Raw genomic sequence first — 20,979 nt, 5'->3', positions numbered from 1 at the left:
CCTTCACCTTTTTCACCCATCTTCCCAACCCCCTTCCCATCTGGCATCCATCAAAATGTTCTCTGTATCTATGAGTCTGTTTCTGTTCTGCTTGCTTGTTTTTTAGATTTAATTATTAATAGATATGTACTTATTGTCATTTTATTGTTCATATTTTTATCTTTTTTTCTTCTTCTTAAAGAAGACCCTTTAACATTTCATGTAATTCTGGTTTAGTGGTGATGAACTCCTTTAGCTTTTTCTTGTCTTGGAAGCTCTTTATCTGTCCTTTGATTTTAAATGATAGCTTTGCTGGGTAGAGTACTCCTAGTTGTAGGTCCTTGCTTCTTATCACTTTGAATATTTGTTGCCAATTCCTTCCGGCCTACAAAGTTTCTGTTGAGAAATAAGCTGACAGTTTTATGGGAACTCCCTTGTAGATAACAAAACTGGTTTTCTCTTGCTGCTTTTAAGATTTTGCATTTTAATTATTCTGTGTCTTGGTCTGGGCCTCTTTGGGTTCATCTTGTTAGGACTCTGTGCTTCCTGGGCTTGTATGTGTATTTCCTTCACCAAGTTAGGGAAGTTTTCTATTATTATTTTTTCAACTAGATTTTTTAATTTCTTGCTTTCTTTCTTGTCCTTTAGGTACCCCTGTAATGCAAATGTTGGTACACTTCAGAGAATTTTTTTTAATGTGTCATTTTATATACACTGCACAGAATCAGAGAGTTTATTTAAAAATTAGGAACCATGCACTTAACTGTTCCATACAAACTTTGATTTGAGTAGAGGTTAAACTTTATCCATGTGGTGAGCATATATCTGCAAGGGCGTATCTTAAGCCCTATGCCCACCATTCAGATGTGCAAGTGGCTGGGAGGGAGCTAGTCAATATGATTTCTGCAGTGTAAAAGCTTGTCATGGGGAGTCAGAATGGAAAAAGTGCTAAAACACTCAGGATGCCTAGAGTCTCCTAAAATGTAACTTAGCAGTGTCATTAACCAAAATATATCTTTTAAGGAATCGGTACATGTTTGAAAAGACCAATCATTTTGTTGTTCTTTGTTTATGTTACTTAAATCTGCAACCGTTTTTCAAAATTTGAGATTTTAATACCTTACATTTGTTCTGGCAGCTTAATGAAATAGAAAAGGAAACCAAGAAGCAAATGCTGCAATATGAGCTTAAAAGGGGTTACAGTATTTGAATTTACCTGTCTTTAAACTGTACAGATCAGTCCCTGGGCCTGGTGAGTGGCAACACAAGGCCACACAACATTGTGAAGTCATTTGAGAGAGCTTTATGCGATGATGAGCTTTAAGGCAAATAATGATTTGAGAAAGATAATAGTTCATTATTTTCAAGGTTCTTTTCAAATTTCACTATAGAATAGCATCTCATCAAGGGCAGGATGTCAATAGATTCTTAAATAATGGAGGATATTCTAACTATTTGCTGAGGACACATCTTAGGAGAAAATTTGACATTGCAATTATATATTTGGTGCTATTTAATTATACTCACATGCATAGGTAGGACGTACAATCTAAAATTTAAAAACAGTAAGATGACAGTTCATTGTCTTACTCAGTAAACAGGCCTGAGCACTAAGCAGGGCCATGCTCTTTGCTAGCTACTGACACCACAAAGATGAAAAGACAAGGTCTTTGTTCTCAAGTTGCTCACAATCGTGTAGCGAGACAGACAAGTAATCTTTTATTGAACACTGTGATTCTAACAGCACTGCTCCCGCTGGCCTCATCTTCAGTTTTCCAGCCCACACCAGGCCTCCACGTAGAATGTCTGCGATAGGACCTGGGAATCTATATTGTTAAAACCTACCTCAGTTCTCATTGAAGAGGCAGGCTTGGAACCGCAATTCCAGTGTAAGACTAAGTCATACCCAGGCACTCTGTTTACCACTTCCTCCCAGGATCTTGGAAAGCTGTGTGTTTCCTAATTTTGCCTCAGGCTAAGGGGGAAAGGCCAGGAGAGGAGGGAACCAGCCCTTATACCCAACCCCTGCGAGGGCTCTGGCTCCTACCGGCTGCAAGGGCTGTGGAACATGAGAATCCTCCCTTACAGGCACCCACGCATGCCACCAGGATACAAAAACGTAAGTTGAGATCAAGCACTTGGAGAGTTTTCTCTTCTTTCCAGATGACAAATATGAGCAGTGCTCTCACCCCTTTCCTCTTTCCTCTTCCCATCGCTTATGAATCTCCTGTTACCACTTATTGAGTCAATCCAGACATGAAAAGTAATTTGTCAAATTTATCAACCCTGTTAAAAAAAGACGGAGGGTGTATGTACCAGCATTTAAGATTATCAAAAAATATATATAATAGATTGTGAGACTATCATTAATACATAGTTTTAAAGATTTTAATCATTCACTTTTAGAGGGAGTGGAAGGGAGGGAGAAAGAGAAAGAGAGAAACATCAATGTGCGAGAGATACTTGGATCAGTTGCCTCTTGCACACCCCCAACTGGGGACCTGCTCTGCCACCCCAGCATGTGCCCTGACTGGGAATTGAACCGGCAACCTTTCAGTTTGCAGTCCAGCGCTAAGTCCACTGAACCACACCAGCCAGGGCAATGTGTTTTCATTCTGTATAGTTTTGTGGAGTTTTTACACCCATTTTTTGCATGCTCCTCTTTAGGGAAGCAAAGATTGTTTTTTATAAACATACCTTTTATTTTGAATCCTTCCTCTTTTTCTCATGACAGCTTTGAGATATAATTCACATACCACATAAAATCCCCCTTTTTAAAGTGTACAATTTCATGGATTTTAGTATAGTCCTAGAATGCAACTATCACCACTATCTAATTCCTGAATGTTTTCATCACCCCAAAGAGAAACCCTGTACCCTTTAGCTGTCACTCCTCATTCCCTCCATTCCCCATCTCCCATGTCTTCCAAGTCCCTGGGAACTACTAATCAACTTCCTCTCTCTATGGATTTGCCTATTCGGGACACTTCATGTAAACAGAATCATACAAGATGTGACTTTTTGTGCCTGCCAACTTTGACTTGCCATGTTTTTAAGGTTCATCTAGGTTGTTGCGTGTGTCAATAGTTTGTTCCTTTTTTGTGGCCACTGCCTTCTCATCGTATGCTCACATGGCCTTTCCTCAGTGCATGAGTGTGGAAAGAGTGAGCTGTGGTCTCTCATTTTTATGAGGGCATTAATTTCATTATGGGGCTCTACCCTCATGACCTCATCCAAACCTAATTATCTGTCTGAAGCCGCAGATCCTAATGTCATCACATTGGTGCTTAAGGCTTCCACATAATGAATTTTGAGGGGGCACAAAAGTTCAGTCCATAACAACCTCCATTACTTTTTTTTTTTATTGTGGTTAAAAAACATTACATAAAATTTTCCATCCTAATTATTTGTAAGTATATAGTTCAGTCATGTCAAGGACAGTCTCACTGTTGTGCAACCAATCTGCAGAGCTTTTTCATCTTGCAAAACTGAGACTCTGTACCCATTAAAGAACAACTCCCCGTTTTCACCTTTCCCAGTCCCTGGCAACCACCACCTTACTTTCCATTTCTAGGAATTTGGTGGCTGCACAGGAAGGTTACACAGGATGGTTGCCTGACCTGAAAGGAGCATAGGTTCTTTTACCTTCACACCATTGGCTAGACCTAGCTTTACAGCCCTACTTGACTATAAAGGGGGATGGGAAATATAATCTTGCTCTGTTCCCAGGGGAAGGGGAAGTAAGGTTTGGTGAACGTAGAACAGCTACTACCACAGCCTGGAGTTAAATTTGGAAGTGACAGGATATAGGTGATTAAAGCCAGGAGTGAAGATGGGGACCGCCCCATGGAGGATATAAGAGAGACAGTCACAAGAACAAGGGTACTTTCTTGGAGGTCCAGTAATGCTAAAAATAATGTATGTCATCTAACTGCAATATTTAGAAAAGTTACTACTATGTTTATAGGAAAGTTAACCCATGTAGATTCAAAATGGAAAAGTAGCTTTTTATAAGACTAGAATGTTTTCAGTCAGGTTAACCAGAAAAAAAATATATCAGCATGATTATTTTATGACCGTTGAAGCTTGTAACTATAAAATGACCCTGAATTTGATACTAAACTAAGTAAAGGTTTATTTTTTTATTTGTCACTTATTTAGTGCATGTTTATTCAGCACATAATATATGACAGGCAGTGCAAATATTGTAACAATAAATTTAATAGGACAAAAGTATTGGAGCCAAGCAGATCTGGGTTTGACTGTCAGCTCTGCTGCTTGCTCTCTGTAACCTTGGGAAACTTATTAACATCTTGGAATTCTGGCTTCATTAATTGCTAAGTTGATGCTAATAATACTATCTGCCTTTGGGTGATTGTGTAGATTAGGAATACTGTATGTACATAAAGCCTAACAGTGCTTGGTACTACATATGTTGTTGTTGTTATTATTGTTATTATTATTATTGAAGAAGATGGAGCTCATATTGGTTTGGAAAAATGACCATTACCTTACACTGATTTGTGAGTTTATCACTCAGTAGTTATTTAGTGAGCCATTACTCTGCACAAGTACTTAGGATTGGACTGTGTCTTTGTGCTTGTGTTTTCAAAAGTCTCATTCAGTTTTTACCACAGTAATGTTTGTATCACAGGTCTGCTACCATCAGGCTTATATACTGTCTTCCCTGCTTTGAAATGACCAGAGACCATCCCACCCCTCTCGGCACTCTTCTCACCCTCCTCCTTTGCTACTGGCAGCGGCCTGACTTACTGTTCTGCAGGATTTCCACTTCCCCTGCCCACCCCTCTACTTTTTATTGCTGGCACTTCCACTGATGCTCCTTGGGCAGCCATTTTACTTCACACATAATTCTTCCTTAGCCCCCTTCCTTAAGCTTATTCTTTTAATTTTTTTTTTTTTACAGTTACCACAGGAATAATTCACCATCTTCTTTCTCTCTCTTCTAGTTCATTCTCCTTCTCACACCATGAGCTGCTTTAAGATCATATCCCTTGCAGATACCCAGTATTCTCCCCAGAAGTTTCTCTGTGCTGCTGCTCATGCTGACACACCATTGCTGCACATGCGCCGCCCGCAGGCCTTGTGTCCCCCGCCTCCAGCAGCTCTGCACACTAACTGGGGGCAGAGCCCTGCAGGACACCTTTTGGAACTCTCAGTGCAGCTCTTTGCACATGGGAATGGCTTATGAAGATCTGTTAACCAGAGAGGAAGAACAATCAATTATTTTTACCTCACATTAAAATAATTTTTAAAAATTTATTTTATATAAAATTTTATTTTGTTTCAATGCCAATATTACAGCAGTATTTCTTTTTTCTGATGAATGCAAACAGCCTCACTTATATATGGATTAAATGTGGTTTTGAGAGATTAGTTAGGATTCACTTATTACATTGTTCTTATGGCAAACTGGATTCTGCCTTTACAAAACCATTTTGGCACATAAATTATAAGATGTGATCTATCTGTTCAGAATTTTTATCTTTCAATAATTTTTCTTAAAAGCAGATTTAGTTTTCAGTGAAAGTGTTTTGCTTGTCTTTGTCTCCTTTAATGGGTATCTTTTCATGCCACGTACCACAAACTAAGATTCTCAAACTTTGCAGTCTTAGGGCACGAGGCAATTACTACAGTCAACTGGAAATAGATCAGGGCTTAATAAATGTAGCACATGTTGACTGATGCCACAGGGCTATGACTGCTGAGAAGCAGACACGCCGCTATAATTAAAAGCAGTCATCAACTGCAAAGCATACAAATTTATAGAGGAAGAATTTTACATTTGTTATTGTCAATGAACATGCCATATTATCTTGAGGGCTTGCCCATCATTAGTAAGTTTAAAAACAATAACTTATAAGTTAATATCCATACCTGTGCAGCCACTACTCCTTTTAGGACTCGCATGCCTCTTCCTGGACCATTGCCCCCATCCCTCCAGGCGTCTGTCCTTGGCCCTCCCCATCTAACCCACCCACCACTTCCAGTTCCCTTCAATCTTCCCTTTGCTGTTGCTCCTCAAAAACTTGATGCTAATCGTCCTTTATTTTTCTTGATTTCCTCTACTTCCTTTCCTCCCTTTCTTCTTCCCTCCCTTTATCTCTCTCTGTCTATTTTTTAGTTCTTTCACTTTCAGGAAAAAATCAAAGTGAACACAAAGCTTTTGCTTCAACCACTCAAAATTCTCCAAAATCACCCTCACCCTCCACCTTCCCCATGAATATTTTTTAAAAGGTTTTATTTATTTATTTTTAGGGGGGAAGGGAGGGAGAAAGAGAGGGAGCAAAACATTGATATGTGAGAGAAACATTGATTGGTTGCCTCTCACACACTCCCAACCGAGGACTGGCCTACAACTCAGCCAAGTACCTTGACTGGGAATCGAACCAGCAACATTTCAGTTTGTGGGAGGACACTCAACCCACTGAGCCATACCAGTCAGGGCAATACCTCCACTTTCAAAAATCCACATGTCATAAACGGCCCAGTTCCAAACATTACTTTGTAATGTTTTTCTGATCATCTCTTCCATCTACATCGATGAATACACATCCTCTTTACTTCTCCTAGGACCTGTATACTTCTGGAACATACCATATTCTGCCTTGTCTTACCATTATAGTGGTTTGAAAGCTCCTTAAAAGCACTATCCATGTTTGGTTGATTTTGTATACCTCCTAGCACCCCAGAGAGGGATCTGCTCATAGTCATAAAGAGAGTTTATGAATACTTCTTTCTCTACAAGATAGGCTAGTGTAAAGGTACTTTGTTGAACTTGGTGTTCGTGATGCCTCCTTGTATCATTACACATTCTCTCTTACAGGAGTTTCTCTACATTTTCAAGGTGCAAGAGCAGCCCCTTTTCATTAGCAAGTTTAATTTTGCTTTTTATTTGAATCTCAACATTCAGTGAATTGTACCCTCTCTGTTGGTAGCCTCGTGTGCAAGCTGAACACAAGGACCACCATCCTGGCAGCAACTAACCCCAAAGGCCAGTACGACCCCCATGAGTCTGTGTCTGTGAACATTGCCCTCGGCAGCCCACTCTTGAGTCGATTTGACCTGATCCTGGTTTTGCTTGATACCAAGAATGAAGACTGGGATCGTATAATTTCTTCCTTTATCTTAGAAAACAAAGGTATGTGAAGATAAATTATTCAAACTGAAAAAGGAAAAAAGTAGACATAACCAAATGAAATTTTCTTTGAAGAAAATTAAATAAATACTCAAGGTACCCTACCTACCAGGAACAGAAAGATGCTTAGACTGAAAGCAGTGAGAGGAGCCAGTGAGCCTAGAATAATCAGAGTAAAAGGCTTTTCTCTGTCTGCCACCGATGAGGTTATAGTTGTGAATACATTTTTCGTGACGAAAGGGGACAATCTTATGTAATTATTACTCCCTGAATGCAAGAAAAACCTATGATAATGTAATTGTTACTCACTTCTTAGGAGGAAAACTGGACTGAATTATAAAACACAAATCTAAATATGGACTTCTCTTTAAATTAAATTTGATTTCTCAAGTATTATTTTAAAATATAGGGCAGACCAGAATTATTCTAATTTTAGCCCCTGTAGGAAGCTTACCCTTATTAAACTTGGACCCTAACACTGTTCTAGAACTGTATGCTGCAGAGACAGGTCTAGGTTTCAATAACCACAAAACCTAAATGTTACCTTTTTTTTTTTAATATTTTATTTATTTATTCTTAGGGGAAAGGAGGGAGAAGAGAGGGAGAGAAACATCAATGTGTGGTTGCCTCTTGCATGCCCCCCACTGGGGACTTGGCCTGCAACCCAGGCATGTGCCCCGACTGGGAATTGAACCAGTGACCCTTTGCATCACAGGCCGACACTTAATCCACTGAGCTACACCAGCCAGGGCTAAATGTTACCTTTTTTTTAAATGAGTGCAAGAACTTTATCAGAAGCCTTAAAATGAGATGTTTGCCTTTTGTGGCAATTTTTACTGACCCAATATCTGGTATGTACAGGTTACCCAAGCAAATCAGAGAAGCTCTGGAGCATGGAAAAGATGAAAACCTACTTCTGCCTCATTAGGAGTCTCCATCCCACGCTGTCTGAGGCGGGTAATCAGGTTCTTCTCCGGTACTACCAGATGCAGAGGCAGAGTGATTCCCGGAACGCTGCCCGGACAACCATCCGCCTGTTGGAGAGCTTGATACGATTAGCAGAAGGTTTATTTCATTCGACAAATGAATTTGGGGGGGGGGTACCCAATATGTACAAGGCATGGGGGTCGGCACCATGAATTCAAAGATGAATAAGAATAATCTCTACCCTAAGGTGCTCACAGTTGCTTATTCAAGTAAAGGCTCTGAGCTATGAAACCTCCACTCTGGGGACATTTATGGGTGTTGAGTGAAGTGTAGCGTCATTAAGAAAGAGGAACCTTTGTGATATCTCAGGACTTCCTATAACTTAAGATGTCATCTATTTAGAAAGTCTTAGTTAGTGTGGTTTGTTTCTCAGTGGTAGTCTATTAGTATTTTGGGTTAGATACTGCCTTGTTTGGAAGTGTTTCCTGTACAGCAAACCGCCACTGACATCGTAACACCAAACTGCCCTAGTCTGTCCCCAAGGTATGAGAGTTTCCTGCTAATGTGCAGCTTCCATGCATCTCAAGACTTTTTTTTTCCCTGAACATTGGCTTTTACAGTTAGCCCTTGTTTAAATAATTCAAAAAAGTTTCACATGAACTGACTGTACCATATAATGACATAATATATGCTTAATAAAAAGTTCTATAAAACAGATACACTTTACTTTTTTAAGGATTTATAGCTAGTATTAGGGCAAGAAATAGCCAAATTTTACGTTCAGGAGTTGGGTAGTTTTGAAAAGTTCACAGATAAAGCAAAAGGCCAGAGATGAGAAATGAGTTTAATTTTGTATATTTCTATAATAGACTTGAAAGTGAGGATTAAAATTGTTGAATATTAAATATATGCTTATATAACCCCTTTCTTTTTCTGAAGCCCAGAATACTCTTTCATATAAATTACACAGAATTGCCACAGGCAGTGCAGAAGGATTAGGCCCTTTATTAGAGGAATAACCTTAAAGCGAGTTAAACTTAGACTTTCGTACTTGTCTGGTAAAATTAATTTGTTATTAGTAGGTCATTTAGAATATATACAGTTCTTTTGGAGGGGGATCGGGTAGAGTATTACATATATCACCTCAAATATGTATTTAAAATTTTTTTATCTTTATAATTTTAAATGCATCTTATTTTCTTAGCTCATGCTCGCCTGATGTTTCGTGACACTGTGACTCTAGAAGATGCTATTACAGTGGTATCAGTAATGGAGTCCTCAATGCAGGTAAGGACACTTTGTACTAATGTTTGAATTGTAATTACAAGCAGTAAATAAAATTGTATATCAGGAGTTACTAAAATGACCATGTTTTAGACCTCCTACTTCCTGGAAATATATCCAAAGGAAACCATTTAAAATAAGGAAAAAAATTGTCATAGAAACATTCTCTGCATCAGTAGCATTGCTTTTGCCCATCTGTGTAAAGTAGTGGGTCTCAGTCCTTTTTCTCTGTCACACCTAAGGGATGCTCATGGCCCCACTAGTGAGAGCATGGCTTCCTAGAGCAATGCTTGCCAGCAAGAATAGGGGGAGAAGACTACTGAAATTTGAAAAAGGCCCCCAGGTGATTCTGATTTCAAGGTGGGGGTGTGAAGGGCTGGTCTTAGCCATCTGGGGGAATCAGTGGTCCTTAGTGTGTACTTGTTGTATGCAGGCTGACCTGGTGACTCTCTCTGGTCTTTTCCATTTCTCACACCTTCAGGGAGGTGCGCTGCTGGGAGGTGTGAATGCACTCCACACCTCCTTTCCTGAAAACCCTCTGGAGCAGTACCGGAGGCAGTGTGAACTTATTCTAGAAAGACTGGAGCTGCGCGACCTCTTGAGTGAAGAGCTAAGAAGACTCGAAAGGTGAGAAAAGAAAACCAGGAAAGGCATATAATGCAAGATCTTTCTTTGGCATTTGTGAAACAAAGGAAGTGTAAGTTAAGTGGAAAACCTGTCTGTGCTATCTGTAGGGGATTGTTTCAGTTATCCATTGCTATATAATCAGCTACCCCAAAACTCAGTGGCTGAAAGAAAGAAACACTACCCCCACTCTAGTGCTCACTTTTCTGGGACTCGGAAATTGAAGAGGTTCCTGGGGATGGCTTATCTCCACGTCGTGTCAGCTGGGGTTACTCGTATACCTGCTTTTAACTGGGAGCTCAGCTGGGATTGGCACATCCAAGATGGCTTCCATCACATGTGTGGTGTCTTTGCTGGGGTGGCTTAAATGGCCGGGGGCTGGCTGGGCTCTGCCTGCTGTAGGGTAGTCAGAATTCTGCCATGGTGGCTTAGGACTCCAATGAAGCAAGAGTTGGAGCTGCTAGGCCTCTTATGGGCCGAACCAGGACTGGAGCCGCATCACTTCTGCCACATTCTATAGGTCAGAGCAAGTCACAAGGTCAGCCCGCAGGCAAAGCAGAGGGGAATGAATACCACCCGTTGGTGGGAGATACGGCACAGACACATGGGAATGGGGAAATTAATGGTCGCCATCTTTGGAGACCACCTTTCAAAGCTACATTTTCTTGATTTGCTGGTTTAGTGAACTTCATGGAAAACACTGACAGGTTCTTTACTATATGTAGTAAGCTATATATAGTAAAATTTATAGCACTGGGTCTCAGTTACATGAGAAGCACCAAAGTAAGCTACCTACAGTTCATACCCAAGATGCAGAGTTGCTGTGGAATCAAGACACCTTGGTGAATGGGCTTTATCATAATGTTTGTTACCACTACTTCTTCCTCTTCTCGTTCTTTGGCTCCCTGTAGGAAGTGGAGCGGTGCCATTCAGAGAGGTGGCTGGGGCTGCTGTTAAGAAAGAGGGAGCTGGACTCCAGGAGCAATCTGCCCCGGGCCAGACCCCAACACAAAATACCCACTTGGCCTTACCATTTTTCCTCCTAGGAGAGGACATGTGCGCAAGGGAGTTTACATAAAGGATTTTAGTGTCTATCAGTATTTTAATTTTATTCTTATTGTTTTTAAAGCTTTCTTCCAAACATAATGAATATTTGATCATTAGTCCTTATATAACCCTGGTAAGAGAAATTCGCAGGTAGAAGACTGAGGCCCATACTGGTTTCAGGCCAGCCTACAAGCTGGTGTGCTGGGCAAGTTACAGAAATAGAGAAAGCTAGTACTGACCACCAGCTGGGAAAGGCCCTCCTGGTTCCCAAGCTACAGTTTTCCTTTCCTGCCTGCCCAAGTTCATGACTTTTAAAATGTTACCTATTTAACAGTCAGACTAAAAAAAATCTCCAGTGAGAATGATGTATTTTATGTTAAAGAGGGAAATGTTTCCTACAGAGTAACAACTCAGAAAGAATAAAAGGAATGTTTCAAAACCCCCCTTTCCAAGGGTTTGTCAAAATAGGGACATCGGGCAAGGATTGTGTCATACGCATTACCTGCGGGAACTGAATGCTCACATGTACCTAAATATATGAGCTTCTAAAATCCTAGACTTCAAGTCTGTGCCCATGAAACAGGAACGAGGAACAGCAAGTGTGTATCCATTTGGGTATCACCGTGATCACTGAGTGGCTGAATAATTGACCTGAACGTGGTCGGTGGTGCTGATCTCAAAGCTGGACTCTGGTGAATGGAGCGCATGTGGAAGTGGAGCAGCTGCAGGAGAATGTGGGGGCCACGTTGGAACTGTGGACTGGCATTTTCTATTCGCTCACTCACTCAGCTAGCATCATTCTCTTTCCAATTTATAAACCTCAGTACAGCCTTCCTGGGCAAGTGTGGGGCTGGCTTTGTCCTACTAATACACCAGGCGCCAGCCTGCATTAAACTTGCACTTTGTATAAAATCAATCCACTTTCTTTTGGTCTCCTATTTTTTTAATGACTGAGAGTATGGTGTTAAGATCAAAGCTCTTCCTTTGGTTCTCTTACGGTTTGATGTAGCAGATCCTTTCCAGGCCTGCCCTGGGCTTAGCTTTGCTTTTGGAGACACTGCTCATTTTGACTGACCAGAAACTAGTCATTTTGACTACCAAAAACATGCTGGATTCAGGAAGGGAAGGAATATGAAGCTAAGAATCAGTGTTAGGTGACAGAAAAGTAGCAATTGAACTTAACTAAATTAGAATGACTCTCCTACAAGGAAAAAAGAAAAAAGAGTAGGTGATGATCTAAAAAGCAGGATTCTGCCTTAAGATGTCTTTTCTTCTGATACTTCTTTGTAATGCAGAGGCCTGTTGGGTATTGATCCTCAAAGCAACAAAACCTGGGGCCCCGCCAATGAGAGTGAATTACCTCCAGAACACAATCTAAAGCTGATCTTAACAAGTGAGAAAGCCCTGAGTCCCATATGGGTTGATCCCCTTCGGAAACAGTTCTCTATTCCTTAAGAAGATCACATATCAGTCATAAAACTATTTGTATTTTTATCACACTTTTCTTCTGGGAAATGCTTGTAGTGATATCCTGCCTCAAATGGTCACCATTCTACCCACCTCGAATCAGAATGCAAAGATGCTGTCTTTTATGAAATTATAGTAAAACTATAGACATTTTTGTGATGGGGAGAATTTAATTATCAAAGTCAGAATTAGACTAATATAGCAAGCTAAATTATTTTTATATCCCTGAAAATTATCTTCTTTTAAGACACTGTTAGGGAGCTTTAATAATTATTAGTATCCCTGACCTCAATTTGCTGCTGAAAGTGTACCAGGTAGTAGTAATTTTGAAAGCTACTTTTTTTTTTTGGTTGGTCGGGTGGTTGTGACTGCAGTGAACATGAATTTACTATATTAGTGTTTCCAAATCTAGCAAGTGTGAATATAACCTAATATTTATACAACAACATGTTTTTCTCGATAGTAAAAGGTGCTATATGTTCTTTAGAGAGTATTTTGAAGAGTAACAGTAATGAATTAATAAGGAAACAAAAATCACATATAATCTTATTTCCCAGAGAGATCTGCTATTAACACTTCAATGTATTTAGTATATTTGAATTTAAAATGTATTTAAACTTAATGTATTTTCTTCTATTTTCTGTCATCACAGATGGTTTTAGAATAATTTATTCATCTGCTTTTTGGTGTAATTCCCTTCGAGATTTAGTACATGGAGGCAGGGTCATGTCGCCCCTTATCTGCAAAGGTGGCTCTAGGTCGCTAGGAAGGGCTTTCTCAAGGACCTGCGTTTGAGAAACTGCAGTCTCTGTTAGAAACCGAGCCTCTGGCTTTAGTTCTGTTTCTTACATGCACAAGATTTAAAATGGGTGTCACTGATCCGATCCGTCACTCAGGGAGAGTTAGTAGGTTTTGACTCATATCAACTTGGACAGTAGCTGCCCAGAACACATTTGAAACACAGCTTTGCAGGAGAGATGTCACAGTTGTCTGGGGAAGGTCTGCCATGAATGTGAATGTGGGAGCCGTGGGTACAGAGGAATCACAGCCTCTTTACTCTTCAGGAAGATGAGTTGTAGATGCAGTGAAATTCAGTACCTCAATTAAGTAAAGAGATGTGAGAAATCATAATTTCTAGTTTTTCACTTTTGTTCTGATCGGCAAGCTTGCTGCTGAGCAACTAGACCCACCTTCTTGATCAACAACAAGCCACTGTGCCAAAAGCTGAAAGTCTGTCTTCTAGTTACACATTTAACACGGCAGATATACTGAGCATTTTACACTGACCTTCAAACAATCTTACATTAATTAAATGGACTTTTAGGGAGAAGGGAAATGTGGACAAACCCACTACTTCATTTTCTTTATTTTACTTCACTTCAGGGTCAAATCAGAATGATTTTCATATCACTTCAGCTCTATTCTGATGAAAAAGGATAATTTCCTCTTGCTGTTCTTAGAGGCTGTAGTTGGTGGTAACGTGGAATTATGTTGGTGTTAACTGTTTAGATGGCATCTCAGACACTGAAGAAATGAAAAGGGTAAAGAAAATTTCCTTCCCTTCCCAATACATATTTTCCTTATTTCTGCTGTAGGATACAGAATCAGAGTGTGTACCAGTCCCAGCCAAGGGCAGTGGAGGCAGAGTCTCCTCCAGGGTCCTCAAGAAATGATCCAGGGGAAGAATGCAGATTCACAACGTCGACACAGCAAGAAGTGAATTGTAGCACACATACCTCTCCTACGCGAGGCAGGCCCAGGGGAAGCCCGCTTCCTGATCCCCTGCCCCATCTGGGGCCTGACAGGCCAACAAGCAGCAAATACTCAGCTCAGCACAAAGCGGGCAGAGATGACGGTTTGGATTGGTTCGACTCCATGGAAACTCATCAGATTGAACCCAAAACCACTGTTTCTGTGTCTCTTGGTCTCAAAACAACTGGGGGAGAAATGGCTTTGAAAAACTCCAACAAATCTCAGGGTAAGGAAAAGAGTGAGCCAGTCCAAAGGAGCAAATTGGAAACTGGACAGCTTTCAGCACCAGGAGAGACAGAAGCTCCATTGAGGCCAGAGAGTGTTGAGGAAAAAAGGGCCACAGTAGTTTCTGAAACAACAGGAACTGCTGGGGAACCAGATTCAGTACTGACTCATCACGTCCCCAGGAAACTGCACAGGCTGCGCAAGGAGAGGGCCCAGGAGCTGTGCAGAAACCCCACCGGGGCGCCCTCACAGCCCACAAGCCCTTCTCCTCCTCCTTCCACCCCTGTATGTAGCCCAGAAAGGGTGCTGGGAACTCCCAAAAGAAGGAGACAGAAATCCTTCCCTCAGGTGAAAGAGCCTGAACCTGGAAGTGTTGAAAGTCCCCCTGTGGCCAAACTAGCAAAATTTACTTTCAAACATAAGTCAAAACTGATCCACTCCCCTGAAGGCTACAGCCGTGTGTCTCCTCATACAACTGACATAGCAGTTCAGAGTGTGAAAATTTCCCAGCACGGAACAAGAGGAGAAGCAGCTCTGCTGGTGAAGGGTCCAGAAAAGTTGGCCTCCACCTCAGGAAAGGGAAGCTCAGATCAGCTGTGGGGGAGGGCAACGCAGGTGCCACAGCAGCTACCAGAGAAAGATGGATTGAGAGAGGAGAGGGAACTTGCCTCTGAAAAGAGAGTTGGGCAGCCTGAATCTGAGCTTCCGAATGAGACGGGGCATTTGCATCCTACTTGTGAAAGAGACAAAAAGGAAGAGTTTTCCTGCAATAATAAAAGCAGCAAGGTTCATGCTTGCACATTAGCTAAATTGGCCAACTTCTCCTTTACTTCCTCCTGTGAATCTAAATCAGAATCCCTGCCTCCTTCTGAAAGTGCGAACTGGCGAGAGAGAGGCCCAAGCTCTCCTCCCACGACCTCAGCTACAATGCTTGGTGGGAAAAGGAAAACTTTCCAGTTAGAGGGGTCCACTGAGAGATTCAGTCTTTCCAAAAAATCTCTCTTTACCTTACCAGAACTAGAAGATGAAACATTAGATTTTGATTGGGATGAAGAAATGAGAAAAAAGCCATAATCATGAAAAGCTTGCTGGTCAAATTCCATCCTCCCCACCTCAGCACAGCACCTTTAGGGTGCACCATGGTCTCTGTGTATGTACAAACCTGTAGGCTGTATTGAATGTCATTCCAAAAACCAGCTCCCCCATCAGGCTTTGTAATTTCAGGTTTATCTTCACGACTCAAAAAGTTGTTTAATCAGTGTAGGTCAGTGCGATCCTAGCGCTTGAATTAATTTGCATAATTTCGCACATGGAGCACTTGCATTCCTGAAGATGTTTCTGTTTGTTTTGTTTTTAAGGAGTGGTTCTTCCCAGGATTCCTTCCTTCATTCACTCAGGAACGAATGTCAGGAAGGTAGTGTTCCTAGAGCTAACAAGTTAGATGAATTCTTCTATTTTTTTCCTTTTTTTTTTTTACTCCATGATGTGATAAGAGTGGTGAGTACTTACTGTGATTTGACAAAATCATATGATTTTTCTAATATTGTTTTTGTGTTTACTATGTGTAAGATTTAAGGTGACTAAGGCTCTTTTCCTCTTTGAGAGGCACCCTCACAATTCCATTGTATTCCTAAACATCTGGCAATTGGTCAAAGAGAATCTTTCTGAAGTCTTGACCTTTGGAGTTTTTGTTTCTTCCTCCAGCCCACATTTTGTGCTTCAGATTCTTTTTCTCTCTTGGCACCCTCCCTGCAACGCAACTTCAGTCCGGTTGGAAGAAAAGAGAGTGTGTCTTTACCTGAGTAGTTAATGTGGAAATGTGATCCCTACTGTTATGACTCCTGTGTCCTTACAACCAAGCAAATGAGTGTGTGTGGTAGTAAAAGGAAACTCAAGCTTTGTCCTTCTTTAAATCACCCTTCCTTTGGATTCTAGCAGGGACTCTTAGGAATCCATAATTACAGGATTTATTTTCTGAAGTATGAAATTGTAAAACAAAAATTAATATATTCTTTCATTGAGAGACTTTTAGATGTGAAGATCACTCAAAATTATATGTACTTTGTGTAATGACCATTTCATTAAATTTATACAGAAAAAATTAGGCACCCCAATTTATTTGAGCATTTATTTAAACATTAATTGCAAAATCAACTAATTAAACTTACTGAAAAGTTTTAATCCATGAGTACAAATTTAGTATGGATGAGTCTTTGGAAATCTCTAAACACCTTAAACAACTGATGAAAGACATTAGCAGTTAACATAAAATTTATTATTGTGTGTTCACTTAAACCTATTCTGAAATATCAAGACTGTGGTTTTGATAATGTCTTTGTTATTTCTGTACTTAATAACTTCCTAGTGTAGTATGATTCTTAATGTGATATGTTCCTAATCTTTCAGCATTAGTACTTTCCTGGGCTTCAGTGTTTTTACTGAAGCTAAGGGAAAAGGAAAGTAACTGGGTTACTGACCAGTAGTTGGTTCTTAGTCTGGACTTGGTCTAATTGTGTAGATGAGGGAGTAATTCAAACCTGAGCCACAGTGTCGAGCTGACTTTCAAATCCCTTTCTTATAAATTTTTGTCTTTGCGACTTGTTATCTTATGCAGTAATGATGTATTAAGCTTTACATGGCTGACAGCACATAACCTATTAGCTTATCATTTAGGGTATTTTGATCTCTGTTTGTTCGTTTGTCTTACCATTTAAAATGGTTGTATTCTTTATTGGGAATCTTGATTTTAGAGCTTTTATTTCTTAGTAGTGAGTGATTTGGTTTATGGAGTTAACTTGTCTCTTCAGGACACTGAGTAATTCATCTTTTAAAGTAGAGTGCTGAGTTGTCTCTCTTTTGTCTCTCTTTCTTAGTTATTGTATCAGACCACCATGTCACCTTCTACCTGGGTGTTATTTGTACTCACCATGCATCCTACTATTTGTGCTAAGAAGGCCACCCTATTTTTTATTCTAGTAACTTCTGCCAGGATCATTTGGCCAAGTCATAAGTCCCATGTGCTTCCCCAGATAAAAACAACTACATATGTAAATATTATAAACAGGCATAATTACTAGAAGTAATAAAAATAGTGTGAACCCTTCCCTACTAACTAAAAAATTAAACTTGTATCACAGCCTACTCTTGTGTTACCATTACCTTGTGTGTGTGTATTTCATGGTCAGAGTCTCACAACTTGGTCAACAGGAAGTCCCTTTATGCAATGCCAATACTCTTTTATGACTGACATTTCTGAAAACATCTGTGCTGTCTGTTCCAGACCCAGTTTGTATTTTTCCCTGCCTTGGATCATAGAATCAGCTGCCCCGCGGCACTGTATTTCCTTTAGAGTCTAATGGTGTTATAGGCCAAACTGTGATTTCACAACTTTTACATGGTATTTAATGTGTGTACCAAGGTAGCCCATAGATGTCTCGGGAAGTATGTACAGTCTCAGAAATCATATTTCTGATCAATGAAGTGTCAAAATAATAATTCTGAATCAACATGTCATAATACTTTTATTTCAGAGCAGTGGACACCTTAGAAACATTTTAATAATGTAAAATTATTTAAACACAATAAAAGCTAGTTTTCTTTGTGAGAGGACCAAACCAGATATTTCATTCTGTTATAACTATATAGAAGAATTGAGTTTTCTCTTTTTTTTAAAGTTTTTTTAATATTTTTTATTTTTTAAAAACATTTTATTTATTTTTAGAGAGAGGGGAAGGGAAGGAGAAAGAGAGGGACAGAAATCTCAACGTGTGGTTGCCTCTCATGTGTCCCCCACTGGGGACTTGGCCCTCAACCCAGGTATATGCCCTGACCGGGAATTGAATCAGTGACCCTTTGCTTCATAGGCTAGTGCTCAATCCACTGAGCCACACCAGCCAGGGCAAGAATTGAGTTTTCTGACACTGTGAAAGATACACGCTTCAGTGTATATGTGGTATTCTAAAATTTGTGACAGGGATTTTATTATTGTAATTTTTAGGGTTTCTTAAAAATGTAGACAAAACAAGCATATTATTCTGGTATCTTTAACTTGGGCCAAATTCAACCAAACTTGAAAATTTTTCTGAAGATATACCAAAACTTTAATAATAGAGATCTATTCTTGGTTGACAAATTTTAATTCCAGCAAACCTACATATTGTTATGTGTATATTGTACTTTATTTCTCTGCCTTTCCCAAGTGCTAAAACTGCCTAGCTGGTAGAATTATTAGAAAAGCAGGTCCAGGGGAGTGTCTTTAGAGCTAACTTTTAGCCAATGCACCTCATTTAGGAGTTCAGACAAACCTACCCTAAAAGTCTAGGTGGGTCACCAGGGACTACCCTGGAACCAGGGTCATCTTTCAGATGCAGCTTATCAGACAAGCTAGTTCCAAATTAACAAACTCATGGTGTGAAACGGTATGCCAGTGCGTATTCTTCAGTGTTCAGAATCACACCTTTCATGTCTTCTTTCTATATTTTTAAACATTTAGGAAAGGTAAAAGAGGGTCCTGGCTCAGCTTAATAGGCCTTCCCATAGGGATTTTGCTATTCGTGTCCCATCTTTCGGGTGGCACAGTGCCCCAGGTGTACGGGGAGGCATTACCCGCACCCATCCCCTTCACAGTCAGAGTTCATGCAGGAAACACATCCCCTGCCACCGTGAGGACATACACAGGAAGCTGTGGTAGCTGTCCCCCATGATGCCCTCTGCAGTTCTTTGAGAAGTTCCACTGTCTCACCTCATCAAGGTTTAAAAATATGCCTAAAGGTAAAATGTTTGTAAAAGTGAACTCAGGTGTTAAAGTAGGCTTAACTGAACTGACCATACGTATCTGTAAATGCTGCAGTGCAAGCCAAGAAGGAAAACCCGCTGGGCCTGGCCTCACGAAGAAGTAGGGTTCAACTTACTTATCTTGTGAGCACCAATGGCTTTTATGCCACTCTTTATGTTTGGTTGGAACCTTAAGTCTTGGCCAAGTGCAGCCACCAGAAAGCAAGCGTTTGAATCAGATGCATTTTTTGGTGCGACGAACTTGGTTGAATTTAGGATTTTCATAATAAACCAAGCTGTTGTTGAAATAGGTTGCTCGAGATTTCTGATCTACCTTTGCAGCGCCTGGTGATGCACAAGGGAGATTGGGTGGCACAGCAAAATTGGGAATGGGGCGAACTGGGTTCTAGAACTGAAGGATCACTGCCTGAAGTGTGACCTCGCGGTCTGTAATGATCTCGTCCATAAAAGTGGAGGATTAGGCATTTCTGAGTGAGGTGTTCTTTTTTGTAAATGTAAAGATATTTAATGCAACATTCTTCATCATTAAAGTTAACATCTGAAAAAAACCATGCTGATGAATCTATACTCTGAATGGTAACTTCAAATGTTAATTTTTTGGTAGGTTGTAAAAATAAAAACACTAGAAAAAAAGGATTGTTTATAGAAGGGAAAATAACCCTACAATCAGAGTGTGGTGAAGGTATTTTCAGATAGCAGCGCTTTCCTAACATCAACCAATCAGCAAATATCACTCTGTGTGTGTGTGTGTTTGCAGACACGTGCGCATGGGCCTGAGTCGAAAGGTGTGTGAAGCTTTTTCTTTAGTAGCCCAGCTGCCTTGTGGGGAGTTGAGTATCGCAGGTGAGTTGAGTGTATCTAAAAGCAATGCGGCAGAACAACTGGGTGAACAGCTGGTTCAGGCTCCAGGGTCACACAGTGAGCTCTGCAGTCACTCATGTCCCCTTCTTGAGCCAGGGATCCCTGAGCCAGGTGTTCTTGAATTACATAAAAGGAAGACCTCACAGGCTAGCTAAAATAAAGTGGCTTTCCCCTAAGGGTACATCAGGGAGTCTCATTAAGGTCAGGAAACAAAGTCTAACCAGGCTACATGACCCTGGAACTGGAAAGTTCTCTCAGCTTCTCCTGGGTCCTCAAGGTCCCTCGGCACTGCTTGCTTGGGGACTTACCCCGTTCACTTCTGATCTGCCTTGGGGTCTGGCTTCAGCTGTGCCTTTCTCTGACCCTTTCCGGGAATGCACCCTCCTTCGCCTTACTGACTCAGGCTCTGTGTTCTCCTTGGTTCACGAGGAAGTGGGGAAGGGGCATGCAAGTGGCCACCTGGGACAACCGGTAGCCAGAGCCTCCAAGAGTGTGGGGGACCGCGATTGGCCAGTCGATGACACTTCTGTCTTCACAAGTGTTTTGATTACAGGGTCTATAATTTTACAAACTTACTGTGTCTAGTTACTAAGCTGAGAGAGCATGCCTCTAAAGGTGCTTGGATCATCTTGCCCAAGGAAGCCATGTAAATTCCTGACCCAGCAGCGACCAGCTGTGTCTCAGGATTGCCAGGCTGCTTTGGCAGAGTTCAAAGTGCAGCTGTGTTCTAGACCACAGAGGGAGCTGGCTGCTGTCTCACTGGTTCAGGCTTCCATTTTCTTGTGCATAAGCTGATCATCAACATTACATTGTAGCGTTTAGAAACACTTAGATGGGAGTCAAAGTTGATGGGTGTATGT

At 40.7% G+C, this 20,979-nt stretch overlaps 1 protein-coding gene across 2 annotated transcripts in view; it reads left to right on the top strand.

Annotated features, from left to right (window-relative positions):
* Window positions 1-17,605, top strand: part of MCM9 (minichromosome maintenance 9 homologous recombination repair factor) — a 74,175-nt gene extending 56,570 nt beyond the window's left edge. For both annotated transcript variants that reach the window (XM_045188714.3, XM_024551841.4), the window contains 5 exons: window positions 6,939-7,141; window positions 8,000-8,203; window positions 9,270-9,352; window positions 9,831-9,976; window positions 14,083-17,605. In XM_045188714.3, the coding sequence (XP_045044649.2) occupies window positions 6,939-7,141; window positions 8,000-8,203; window positions 9,270-9,352; window positions 9,831-9,976; window positions 14,083-15,538 (2,092 nt within the window). In that variant the 3' untranslated portion in view covers window positions 15,539-17,605. The remainder of the gene's footprint in view (window positions 1-6,938; window positions 7,142-7,999; window positions 8,204-9,269; window positions 9,353-9,830; window positions 9,977-14,082) is intronic.
* Window positions 17,606-20,979: the final 3,374 nt, after the last annotated feature.

The sequence above is a fragment of the Desmodus rotundus genome, chromosome 11 (assembly GCF_022682495.2).
Source record: "Desmodus rotundus isolate HL8 chromosome 11, HLdesRot8A.1, whole genome shotgun sequence".
In the NCBI taxonomy this organism is placed as follows: Eukaryota; Metazoa; Chordata; class Mammalia; order Chiroptera; family Phyllostomidae; genus Desmodus; species Desmodus rotundus.
Note: the sequence above shows the minus strand (reverse complement) of the source record. Positions and strands in the feature narration are given on the sequence as shown.